Here is a 13,405-nt window from a genome sequence, read left to right on the forward strand (position 1 = left end):
GTCTTTGAGCTGGCTGTTGGAGAATCAGGAAGTGATTTTGAGAGGCAATGGAAGGTCGACACGTGTCAATAATATTCTGACACATGCAGGCCGTTGCAAGGGAGAGCGTATTTGGTTGGCAGAGGAGGAGATTTTCTTGCCGTTACGGAGATATTTTTTTCTGGAGGCGAGGTTTTCTTGGAGAGCAAGCTGCCGGAGGGTGTAGGAAACGAGGTGGGATATTTTGAAGGTGTTCTTTGGTTTGAGGGGGGAGGAAGTTTTTTTCCGAGAGTTTCTGGGCTGGTTACAGGGAGGAAGAAAGGAGAGTGAGATATTTTGAGAGGTATTTTCTTTGGCTTGGGGGGCAAGGCAAAAGGGGAGAGGATTTTTCTCTAAAGGTGAGCTGTTTACAGAGGAGGAAGGGGAAGCTTTACAGAGGAAAACGAGGGAGCTTGGGGGAATGAGGATTTTGGGGTTGCTGAAGTGAGATCTTTTGAGTGAGCTGGTTACAGAGATATTTTTGAGACTGGTTGCTTGGGAGAGGGAGTTTCTTGAGAGAGATAACCAGAGAGAGAGTGCGAGAGAGAGCTGTACGTTTAGAGAGTAGAGGAGGATGGCTTTGTTGGTTCATTAGTTTCGTTGGCTTTGGAGGAGGATTTAAAAGGTTTGAAGCTGAACAGGACCTTACTGGAAAAGGGCTCTCTCAGGTATGAATGCAACAGATTTTAGGACCTTACCTAATTTCTTTCCCACTTTTTTTAAGAGATACTAACAAGGATTGTGGGATATAATCCTAAACTTAAATAGCGAACAGTAATTAGTGCATGCGTGTCTATGTAAGTATATATTAACTGTTTCTATACATATTTCCATATGTCAATCAAAGATCTAATCAGGAAAAATTATGAAGAAGTAATTGTTTGCTCAGATTCATCAGATGCCACATGAAATTTCAGAATATTGTTTGCATTTTCTTTCATTTAAATTGTGATAAAAGAAAATATCATAAATATCAAAGCAGGTACACACATGTAACACTTTCCTAAATAATTAAAGGAAAAGGAATCTGAGTCTACTCATAAAAAATCGTAGCCTAATATGCAGTGAGTTAGGTTTACAAATTTATTGCATCTCCTCCCTTCACTGTTTTTTTTTTCTCTTACTTTAGTAAGATTAGGGTTCTGCAACTTCTAATGATGTTAATATCAATAAAAAACCAAAACCTAATGAACTATAATAAGAAAATGACTAATTAAAGAATGTAATCAAATGCATGAAGAAGGCAAAAAAGGTTCAAGAACCGAAGAGTGAAGTGTTGCAGGTAGAAGGTGAATAAATCAAACCAAGGAATCTAAAAAGAATAGTAAGAAAATGTAAGAGGAAGAAATAAATTTGGAGAGATGGGCACTGACAAAAGGAAGAGGAAGAAATAGAAAAGAGATGTTCATAGTAACTGAATCCCAATGAAGCCAAAGTGCCTTAAAGACTTGGGTTGAGTATTTATTCTATATACACCACAATAGAGGGAAAGAGAGAGGGTGGTGCAGATGAAGAAAACGACTTTAAGAGAGAGATAGGAGAAGCTAGCGGGGCATCTGCAGCAAGGTGTTAGGATTTAGGCGGTATCAAAGAGATAGGAGAGGGCATTGTTGAAGTTTCAGGCATCTGAAGAACGTTAGTTGACACAGCTGTGACTGGAACTTAAGAGGTACCTTTATTCCAAGTTGAATTCTTTCATTGTTTTGGTTCCCCATTTTTCTCCCCTAGAAGAAATTTCCTACAAGAGCTTGTGCTAAAATATATGCAGGGAGGGAGGGGGGAGTGGCACCAAAACTGTTCAAGAAAAATATTCATGAGATAAAAGCATGTACTCAGTGGGTTCAACTTCATTGCAGAATTTGATGGGATCTAATCATGCATAAAAAACAACAGAGTTGGTGGAGTTGCTGGTGCAAAATGAAAATTCTAACATACCTTGTTGATGTTTCAGGGAACATCGTTTTTGGTGCTATAAGCTTCTAGTGTTTCTTTGATTGGATCACAATTATGGACTTAGCAGCAGACTTTTTCAACCAATCCAATGCTTTACTGAGAAAAAACTTGATTTTGCAGGTAAGTTAAGTTGGTTTAAGTGGAAATACCAAGCTTTTGACTGTGTTTTCTTTCAAGTAGTTGGAAATTCTATTTTTGCTTTATAATTTAATAGAATCACAGTTCAATTTATCTTCTAGTTCTTCAATTCATTCATTTTTAAAAGTTTTTATTTTGGATGTGGCTAGTGAATTTCTTGTTTCTTTTTGCAGAAACGAAATTTTCTCCCCCTTTTTTCGCTCATTTTCTTCCCCATAGTGCTGCTGTTTTTATTCTTCCTTATTCCAACTGCCGTGAACAAAGAGTTGGATAAAAGTAGCTCTCGTCCCATCCCTCACCCTCAGGAATGGCCTGCATTGCTGCATATACCAGCTTCGCGTTATCGTGCCGTGAAAACTACATCTTCACCTTTTATGGACTTGCCCCAGGAATCATGCAGGAGTACAGGGTTGTGTCCTGTAACTCTTCTTCTCACTGGAAAAGATAAATCTTTTGGACTAGGTATACAATAATTTCTTTTTGCATGTGTTTTTCATATGCTATGGTTATTACTATTATTATCAAATTCATGATGACGATGATTATTATTTTTTAACTTCTCTAAACTTTGGATAGGTTTGACTGACAAGATGTTCCCAAAAGTTTCCACCTTGAATTCTTCAGAAGTTGAGCATAGTCTAGCCAACATGGTCTTGGTAACTTGTTTTCATCTTCTTTCTATTTTACGTATCTCCTTTCCATTTTCATCTTTGACACAATAATTTTGTTATCTAGAATTCTTAATTTTACTTGATGTTCGTCTTCCAATCTAATGTCACCACTTGATAACATGCTAGGGGTCCGAAACAGCGCCTCCATATTTTTATTTTCTTCATCCTACTTCCTTCCCGGATCTTCCCATTTATCATCTTCAACGTAACCAATGCGCACCAAACTCGACGTTTTTTATTCCTTTACGTAAAGTGCAACGAGGTTCGGCTTGTTTCTTACCCTTTATCTACAAATTCTTAATCCTTTCATATAAAAATTTGGACACAGTGCGCATGCATATAAATGGACAATGAACAAGAAGAAAGAATGTAGCTTCTAACTGTGACAATAGATTTTGCAATATATATATAAATTGTACCTTTGCTTGAATGTAGAGATAAGATGTGTTCGAGCTTTATGTTTGTGGAGGAATAGCTCTTCTGAAGTTAATGATGAGCTATTTAAGGGTTATCGTGAAGGAAATTTAGAGAAGAAGATCAATGAGTTTGCTGCAGGTAAGATATTCTTGACTTGTTTTCATGGGGTTAAAATAGTGTTTTGGGAGGCTATACTTATAAAGTGATTTTTCTACAGCATTCGACTTCTCAAACTCCAACAAGACTAATTTTAATGTGACTATATGGTACAATTCAACTCATGAGCTAGCACGCTTGGTTAACCTGGTATGTATCATTTCTAAACTACATGACCTCCTTGTCTACTTGTCATGTTAACAAACCATGTCCATTCATAGCCTCAAAACCTATACTAGAGGTGTTTTTTTGTTAGTGTTTCATAAAAGCAATCTTTCCTTTTTCATCTACAAATGTTGAGCACCGTATGCTTTACTATAAAGTAACACAAAAAAAAAAGGAATGATTAAGAGGAAAGGCGTGTTTAGGGTTTCAAAGTTGTCTTTCTCAAGACACCCTACTAATCACATATACCCAAGTTGACTAACCAAAAAGGTTAGTTTTGATCTTGATCGTACAGTTGGACGGTTACAGAGAGAGGGTCATATAACACTTTGTTATATAGGAGAAGCATGGGTTTCTGTAGCTTCCCTTTACTAGGAAGCCAATTTCCTTTCTTTATATAGGATTGCTTTTTATTTTATATATTTCCTCTTGGAGCCATGTTTGGACTTGTGGTCCTGAGCTCCTGCTTATGTTTGTTTTTATAATGCATTTAATTGGGTTGATTTTGCTCCTTTTGGGGCAAGTTTGAAATATTGAAAATGGAATGGGAAAAGGAAGTTCATTTCATTTTTCTATTTATTACTGCATTTATATTATTTATTGTGAGAATATGAATTAAAAATCATTTTCAGGAAAAACAAAAACCGTTTTTATATAGATTTTCTATTCAGCTCTATTTTCATTTTATTCTTGCATATTGAAGTAGCCATTAGAGTTTGTTTGGTCTTATCCGACCTCTAGACTTTACCTTGAAGCACATAATTGTTGGAATTCGGTCATCAAATCTTATAAAATATACTATTGGATCATTTTTTTTACTAGCTTTATTGATGAGTGTTAATTTAGGTGTTTTATTTTATATCATGCAAAAAAAATAAAATAAAATAAATAAAGAGGGGCGGGGGAGGGGGTGGCGCGGCGTGGGGGCTGTCTTAGGATGCTCTTCATCATTTGCTTTATTCATATGTTTCTTTTCACTTTTTGGTTAACAAAACCTATAGTTTGTATTTTCTACCAGTATCAATTGGAGAACATTGAAAAACTGACATTCACAATGACCATATTTATAGGCATCGAATGCCTACCTCCTGTCTCTGAAAGATGGTGGTACAAAGGTGCTATTAGATTTCATGAAGGGAATGCCCCAACCTAGCAGTAACCCACCCAGACTAGACGTTGCTTCTGCATTCGGAGTACTGTCATTTACTTGGGTTGTTATGCAATTTTTCCCTGTAAGTCTGTGAAATGATATTGTTTATATATTCTCGTATAACACTAGTTTTAATATTTCATATATAGTTGATTGAGTGTTGCATTTGGTTGCAAACTTGCTATTTTCTTCGATTTCTTTATTAGTTGGATATGCTTAACAAACATGAACAACTGAAGAATTTCATAACCATGAAACTTGGTCATGATTTTAATTGGGTTTGTATCTGAAAAGATTACAAATGCATATATCACCAGTTAGAGTCACTCACCAAATTGGAGAATGTAATGATTTTGGCAAACTGATGATCTACTCTTCTATAAAAAGAAAACATTTTTCCCCTCCAAAATCTTTTTCCAAATTAAATGATTTTTCTTAATTTTACCAGTTGTCTCATAAGATTTACCTTAAATTCTTGAACTATGTCCACACAGGGCTTACAGAAACACCCTCCACGATGCCTTGTATTCTTCATATAGATTTATAGTATCAGGAACAGATTATATATGTTAGCATGGCTTTCTTAGATTTGTATTAGTCATTAACATCATTTGTTTAATGTTTGAGATCCTTAATTTTTCCCCCCTACATACATAGTTGTTTGATACTCTATATTTTGATATAGATGGTGTTGACATCTCTGGTTCAGGAGAAAGAAAGTAATCTGAGAATAATGATGAAAATACATGGCCTAGATGACAGACTTTATTGGGTGATTTCTTATACCTATTTTGTTCTCGAATTTGTTATCTACATGCTATGTCTGGTAGCATTTGCTTCAGTTCTAGGTAAGGCGCCCACCCATTGACTGTTCATGTTTTTTGTTTTTTTTCTACTTTGATCTTTCTCCAAGTTGCCTTAATGCAATTAACTTTTTTACAGGGTTACAATTCTTCACTATGAATGACTTCAAAATCCAATTTCTCTTCTACTTCATCGGTATAAACTTGCAAATTTCAATGGCATTTCTAATGGCGCCAATTCTTTCAAATGTTAAAATGATTACAGGTTTGCTCATAGTTAATCGATGTTCTTTATGATGGAAAGTATAATCTTTGATTTCTTTTCACTTCAAGATCAATACATTGACAAAGTATCTTTACTGGAATTTTATGATTACAGTAATAACATTCGCATTGCTTTTTGGATCAAGGCTCTCTGGGAAGTCTGTTTTTGAGTTCTTTCTTGAAGATACAACATTGTCAAGTAAGTGAAGAAATTATGTATGTATGTTAATAATGCTTCAATGTGATATCTTACATCCCTTAGGAGAAGAAGTAATAAACTCTTCTTAATTGTGTAGATGCATCTTAAATGGATACTAGTAGTGTCTCAATGTGATATCTTACATCCCCTAGGAGAAGAAGTTCCTAATAGTTCTAAATATGTGATAAACTCTTCTTACTAGTGTAGATATCTTTAAAGCTGTTAAGGCCCATTGGCTCATAGACGTCACAAATAATATCAAAGTCAATCCTTAACCTCGATGTGAGATTTTGTTTGAATTTATAAGGGATATTTATTTGTTTGTCTCTACAATCACATGAGACATCAAGAGTGTTAAGTTGTGTGGAGTCTAATTATTATCCTACTAGTAAGATATTTTAAGTTAGGGTATTTTAGGATTTTACAAATAATTTGGTTGTAACCAACTTTGAGAAAGAGTTGTTTTTTTTTTTGGTTTTGGTATTGAGAGAGATAGAAAAATGTTGAGAGAAAAACCTAGAGGGTGAGACATTTTGGCATTTTGGGATTCTCTTGTACTCTCTTTTCATCATAGTGAAAATTTGCAACAACTATAAGTGGACGTAACTTATAAATCATGTGTAATTTTATACTTTATTTTTTGTATTTGTTTATTGTCACTCTTGAAAAATAGGATTAGGGTGTTTTTATCCTAACAAAGAGGACATGTATGAGAAAGTGATTGTAATATCATACATCATCTGTGTAGATGCATTTTAAAGCTATAAAAACTCATTGGGTGTAAAGGGAATAATGTTTACATATAAGGGAGAACTGGTTGCACATAGGGTTTTTCCAACTACTTATTATTAACAAATGTCAATTTTTTTTTTTTTAATATAACAACCAGAACAAATGCTTCTTATTTTGTATTTCTAAAACATTTTCTAATATCGCATGGAATATTATGTTCCTTGCATTTGTCATTTTTTCTTCCATTGTCTTTTGGTATCAATATGCCTATTTTATTAAATTATTTTTTTATAACATTAGTTTGTGAGGTTTTGCTACAACCATTACGAGTCCTTGTTCTTGTTGCAGGACATTGGATTATTGTTATGGAGCTATATCCTGCTTTCTCTCTTTACCGTGGTATATATGAGCTCGCACAATATTCTCTCATGGGTAGTGCAACAGGAACCCAAGGGATGCAATGGAGAGATTTGAGCGACCCTGAGAATGGGATGAGGGATGTCTGCATTATTATGATGGTCGAATGGTTGGTAGTACTTTTTATTGCATACGACATCGATCAACAACGAATATCATCAAGGAATGGAGTCACAGCGAGGGTTTTGCTATTTTTGCAAAATATTTGGAAGAGGTCAAGAAATGGTGTGAAAAGAAGAATTCTATGTTTGATGCTAGGCATTTGGAAGAAGTCAAACTTAAAAAGCCAAAAATTTTCTGCAGTTTCCCCACAGGTGGAAAATATTGACGTTTTCGAAGAGGTAATTACTATAAATTCATATACTTATTCTTGATTCTAGTAGGAATTCGTAACCTATCCATGGGCATGCCTCCAACCACATAAGAGATTTTGTGATTATGAATATCTTTTCATTCTTGTGTACCTTTGTTGTTGGATGTGTTTCTCCACCATCCTAGGCAGTTTGACAGAAAGGATGTTCAATAACATTTTATGTACTTCTATGTTAAATCCTATCTCTATGCAGAAACAAATGTGTCTCTATAACATTATGAATTTGACTTGGTAATCCTCATTTTTTTTCTTTTTTATTTTTTCCCCATTTTAGAGGGAGAAAGTTGAACGATGGCTGCATAAACCCACGTCGATTTATTCAATCATTTGTCATAATCTTGAAAAGGTGTATCCAGAAAGGGATGGAAACCCTAAGAAAATTGGAGTGAGGGGGTTGTCTCTAGCTATATCCAAAGGGGAGTGCTTTGGTATAGTTGGTGACAGTGATGCAGGCAAAACCTCTTTCATTAGTATGGTAAGTATGCAATGAATTTTAACTCTTCACTAACATATAAAATGCTTAAAATTAGTCATTTTTCCTTGATCAGTCTTACTTTTGGAGCATTTTATATTCTTTCTTCTGGAAAAGTTTGTCTTTAACATGGAAAATCTTCTATGCTTTGATTTCTCTTGCAAATTTGAAATTTAATGAGCTTTGGTACTTTTTAAATATTTGATATTTGTATTTGTTACCAGATGACTGGGATCACAAAGCCAACCTCTGGCAAAGCATTCATTGAAGGTCTGGATATAGAGAGTCAAATAAAAGAAATATATACAAGAATAGGTTATTGCCCTCAGATTGAGTAAGATTTTTTCTTTATCAAAGTTACTTTATTTCCTCTATTCTTTAAGGTAAAATATTTTCTTACTTTTTTTCGTTTGTTGGACAAAATTATACAGCCTTCTCTGGGAAACTCTAACTGGGAGGGAGCACCTCCAATTTTATGGAAGGGTTAAAAACCTCGTAGGTCCTGCCTTGACACAGGTAAGTTGACATTGAACTTTAAAATTGTATATGAAAGAAATTGGGGTTTGCGAGAAGAGGTTAGAAATGGAAAATTGGTTATTACTTAGCTAATTTGCTGCATCTACAGCAGGAAACAAGTTGATAGTTTTTGTTTTATATATTTTGTTTACAGGCGGTGGAAAACTCTCTTAGGAGAGTAAACCTTGTTCGTGGAGGTGTTGGTGACAAGGAAGTCAGTGAATATAGTAGATCAGAGAAGAGGAGGCTTAGTGTTGCCATTTCATTGATTGGAAATCCTCAAGTATGTCTTACCTATGTAGTATCTATCTAACTACTATAAACTCTTCACATTTTTGTCTCTCATGCAACTAATGGAGTAATTTATGAATATTTTGTAAGGTGGTCTTTATGGAAGAACCTACCGTTGGTTTAGATCCGGTATTGAGAACCAGTTTATGGAATGCTATAAAGCATGCAAAGCAAGATCGAACGATTATTTTGACAAGTAATCTCTCATTATATTTGGGCTTGCATCACCCTGAACTGCATTCCTATATATAATATGTAAACTTATTTGTTTGTCTTTTAGTCATATATGGTCTCATTCATACAGTATTCTGTCATTATTATAGAAGAAAACCATTTGCTGCTACTTTTTACATAAGATTTCATTGCTCAAAAATTTTCAGCACAATCAATGGAAGAGGCAGAGGCTCTATGTGATAGAATAGGAGTTCTAGCAGATGGCTGTTTGCAATGTATAGCCAGCCCTCGAGAGGTAACCTTGTTTTGTCATATTTTGACTTGTATGTTGATTAACCTATTTTACAATTTTCTACTGCATTTTGCATTTTTCTAATGACAGCTGAAGGCTAGATTTGAAAGATTTGAAGAATCTTCCACGTTTAAGGACACAACACCCCCCTGCCAGAAGGATGAGTTGCGTCGCCTTTTCGGTTTGCCAACTTCTAGTGGGTCAGTGGAAAAATAGAGCTCACAATTGGTAGATGAGGATGAGAGTGAGCAGAGAAGATATAAGATGGGAGGCATGTGGTTCCTATAATTCCTGTTCTTGCATTTCAAAAGAGGGCATGAAATCATATAATTTGAAGCCTGCAGTGTTGTTGCATTTAGGAGCATAATTTGATGATTGTGGACTGTAAATTCACTGTGTCCTCCATATGTTAGCAAGTTTAGCACAAACATTAATGTCTTTGGATATTTGAAGCAAAAATCAATTAGTAAAATTCAAGGAATTTGCAAGTTAACTGTTGCCCTAAAGTTACAATAGGCATTATAAAATACTTTTGATGGTTTTTATTAAGCTGAATTTATTATTGAAAAGAACAATACAAAAACTTATTTGGCCATTAAAAAAATAACTTTCATATTAGTAATGCTATTTGGAGCCAAGATCTTGCAGCAAAGTTTTTTACTCATATTTTTATTAATAGCAAAATTAAAATATAAAAAAATTATTTGTGCATTCATAAATTTAAATGGTATTAAAATATATATTAATTTAAAAAAAAAAATATATTCCATGATAAAATAGTAGTGGAACTAAGAATATCTTTAAATATTCTTGAATATATATATATATATATTTTATAAGAATATATTTTTCCTTTTTTGAATTCCGTAAAATTGTATATGATTTTTATTTTATGACTTTTTTTTATTGCTCCATGTCAACTTATTTTCCTCCAAAAGAAATGTTTTATCTTTTCATTTTCTTTTCGTAAATTTTTCAAAAATTAATGATTTGTTAGTAATTAGCTCATTTATATTTTCAAAAAATAAAAGTAAAAAAGAATGCCACCTAGGAAAATTTAAAAAAATTAATATTTTCCATTTAAACATATTTATTAAAGAAATTAACAGATTTCCTTTCATAGCTTACATATATGCAAAAATATAATTTTCATTTTCAAAACAAACTCTTCTAATATTTAATTTTTGAAAATATTTTGATAATAGATAGGTATAAAAAATTTAGAGAAGGAATTTTTATCTAATTGAAAATTAAAAAAGAAGGTCATTTTAAAGGAAGTATAATTTTAAGGTAACACTGAATTTTCTAAAACATATGAAATATTCCCCTCTTTGTCGTGATCCTTACATTTTAATATATCTCAACCATTTTTTTAAGTTATAAAATATAAAAAGAATTTAAATAGTTTTTTTTTGGAAATTTATTGTCCTATAAATTCGAAATAAAGTAAAATAAATTAAAATTCATATTCATGATGTCATATAGTCAAATATTAAAAAACATTATATTGTAAACATTTTTAATGCATTTAAATAACTTATTAATGATATTGATTACTCTATTTTAAAATATAATTTGAAAAGACATTATAAAAATTTAGAAAGAATAATGTGGGCCCAAATTTAAATCAAATTAATCTATATTTACTTCTATAATGTGATAAGAAATTAAGAAAATAAATAAATAATTATTAAAAAAATAAAATATTTCAATAATATATTAATGGTCTTTTATGATTTTCTCCAAAAGGAACATACTACTTCCACATATTTAGAATATTTCAATAATATAGTAACGATCTTTTGTAATTTTCTCTCCAAAAGGAATTATTAGAAAACAACTACAAACTTCTAGAATCTTAGATATATTATTATTAATGAGATATATTTAATTATAATAAATTTATATTCATTGGTATTGCATGGGATAATTATTAAGTTCATATTAAATATTGTCATATGGTAAGAGATTTAAAATAAATTATAAAAATTCTAAAAAAAAATTAAATGTTTCTCACTAATATTTAATAATTCAGTCAATTAAAATAAACCATAGAATTATAAATTTTGAAATATTTTATTAATGAGTTTTGGTATTTATAATAACTAATATATTTCATAAGAATATGCTTTTATCAATGGTAATTTATATTAAAAAAAATTCCACTATTTCTTTTATAACTAATTATTTATGTGATCAAGTATGTTGGTCATCCACTTGTAATTGATTAAATCTATTGAAATAACATTTTTTTCCCAATAGATATCTACTGTTATAATAGTTTTACAACTATTGGAGTCTGTCACTAAAGCAAAATCTAAGTAAATTGACTAAACTCAAATCTAATTTTTTTTTTTTAAAAAAAAATCTTTATTTTGCGTTGCTTTTAAAGAATAAATTTGACATTCGTGATTAAAAGCACCAAACTAGAAGTGAGCCAAAACCACATGACCAAAGAAAATATTACAAAATTTAGTATAAATTTTGCTATTGAAGTTCTAAGCTATGCAAATATGATTAATCAAATATGTTCTTTAAGTGTAACACAAATAGAGACAACTTTGAAGCATCTTTGAATAAAATCATTCACTTTATTAGAGGAAGTACTAGATAACATCTTTGAATAAAATCATTCACTTTATTAGGAGAAGTACTAGATACGTTGACAAAGCATATGATTTTAGAAGTTGTGTTAAGAGAATAAAGGAGATAAATTTTAATTCTTTGAACACATCGTTGAGCAAGAATCCATGCACCTTTCAATATTTACCGTACCTGATCAAAAGACAAATAAATAGTAAAGAAAAGAAATCATAATTATAGAAAAATAAAAAATTGAGGGAGTGGTGGGAGAGAGACATACTAAGGTTATCGTTTTTGTAGATATTGTTGCATGAATTAGCACATCCAAACTTACAAACGTCATAAGTATATATGAAGCTTGATATTTGCAGATGATTCCCCACAAAGTTTTTTACACTGTATTTCACACATAATAGTATTACCACATGTAAGTAAGCATCGAAGCATGCACTCACTTAAAGAGGCTGAAGGCTCGACAAGCATTCCCAATACAAGACCAACCACTACAAGCACCCGAACTACTTCCATTTTCTTCTTGGCAAAGAATGACAATGAGGTTGTGAAGATAAGCTTTTCATATGGGGGAAATTATTTAAATCGATCTCTGTACAATATTTGGAAATAATAAAAAGAAAAAAATGAAATTGGATTATGAGGGAAAGAAAATGATATTTTCCTTTTTCAAATGGAAGCAAATTGTGATCTTTCTTCCGTTAATTTTACCTAGCACCATTTTTTTTCTCATTTAAAACAATCTCGTTCCTTTTCCATACATCTCATTTTAAGTAATTCTGTTCATTTTCCATAAACATTTTCCTTTTTCTTAACATTGTATACATTTAATATTTTATCAATATAATATTAACATATAAGCACACTTTAACAAAAAGAGAATAAGATGAGGTAAAACAATCGAATAAGAACAAGATTTTGATACGAATGGGAAGAAAATAAGATCAAAGGAGATAATAAGATTTTGATATAAATAAGAAAATAATAAGAGTGTGTTTGTTAGTGATTTTATGAAATGTTTTCAATTTTTTTATTACTTACTAAGATCAAAGGAGATAATAAGATTTTGATACGAATGGGAAGGTAGATGGGCCCCCAAATTAACAAAATGTCCATGTAACTCTTCAAATTGAGCCCAAGACCCAATGAAAGTATGGAAATTGAGTTGAAGGATATCATCTTTCAGTATTTCCAAAAATGCCCTTTGTTGATTTTGAGAAAAAAAATTAATATTTTTGAAAAATACTTTTATTTAATTTAATATTTTAAAAAAACACTTTTATGTAATTTAATATTTTTTAAAATACTTTTATTTAATTTAATATTTTTTTAAAATAAATTTATTTAATTTAATATTTAAAAAAATATTTAATTTAATATTTTTGAAAACTACTTTTATTTAATTTAGTATTTTTGAAAAAAAAATTTATTGAAAAAAAATTATTTAACTTAATTTTATAAAATATTTTATATGTGTTCTTAAAGGGTATATTTGTCCGTTACTATTTCATAACCTTCAACTCAATTTGAAGAGTTATATGAACCTTTTGTTAATTTGGGGCCCATCTACCCCCAAAAGATAATTCTCCCTTATTTAAATCGATCTCTG

At 31.5% G+C, this 13,405-nt stretch overlaps 1 protein-coding gene across 4 annotated transcripts; it reads left to right on the plus strand.

Moving 5' to 3' along the window:
• Window positions 1-141: 141 nt before the first annotated feature.
• LOC100249943 (ABC transporter A family member 10) lies at window positions 142-9,694 on the plus strand. Of its 4 annotated transcripts, none has more exons than XM_002278007.4 (19): window positions 142-686; window positions 1,970-2,091; window positions 2,283-2,571; window positions 2,686-2,765; window positions 2,907-3,042; window positions 3,216-3,335; window positions 3,415-3,503; window positions 4,589-4,750; window positions 5,354-5,516; window positions 5,611-5,736; window positions 5,851-5,934; window positions 7,015-7,424; window positions 7,731-7,931; window positions 8,153-8,262; window positions 8,360-8,444; window positions 8,599-8,727; window positions 8,826-8,931; window positions 9,116-9,204; window positions 9,292-9,694. In XM_002278007.4, the coding sequence occupies exons 2-19, from the start codon at window positions 2,026-2,028 to the stop codon at window positions 9,415-9,417; spliced, it is 2,571 nt and encodes an 856-aa protein (XP_002278043.1). In that variant the 5' UTR covers window positions 142-686; window positions 1,970-2,025; the 3' UTR covers window positions 9,418-9,694. The 4 variants fall into 4 exon arrangements, with proteins under 4 accessions (XP_002278043.1, XP_010665306.1, XP_010665304.1 ...); XM_010667001.3 differs by lacking the exon at window positions 142-686 and adding an exon at window positions 1,270-1,687; XM_010667004.3 differs by lacking the exon at window positions 7,731-7,931.
• Window positions 9,695-13,405: the final 3,711 nt, after the last annotated feature.

Source organism: Vitis vinifera, chromosome 18, assembly GCF_030704535.1.
Source record: "Vitis vinifera cultivar Pinot Noir 40024 chromosome 18, ASM3070453v1".
Classification (NCBI taxonomy): Eukaryota; Viridiplantae; Streptophyta; class Magnoliopsida; order Vitales; family Vitaceae; genus Vitis; species Vitis vinifera.

Excerpts from the sequence above, each read along its gene's own strand:
- LOC100249943 (XM_002278007.4), top strand. The coding sequence starts at position 2,026 with ATGGACTTAGCAGCAGACTTTTTCAACCAATCCAATGCTTTACTGAGA. Across the intron at positions 3,336-3,414 it reads GATCAATGAGTTTGCTGCAG|CATTCGACTTCTCAAACTCC; the intron begins GTAAGATATTCT and ends ATTTTTCTACAG. Across the intron at positions 8,263-8,359 it reads GGTTATTGCCCTCAGATTGA|CCTTCTCTGGGAAACTCTAA; the intron begins GTAAGATTTTTT and ends AAAATTATACAG.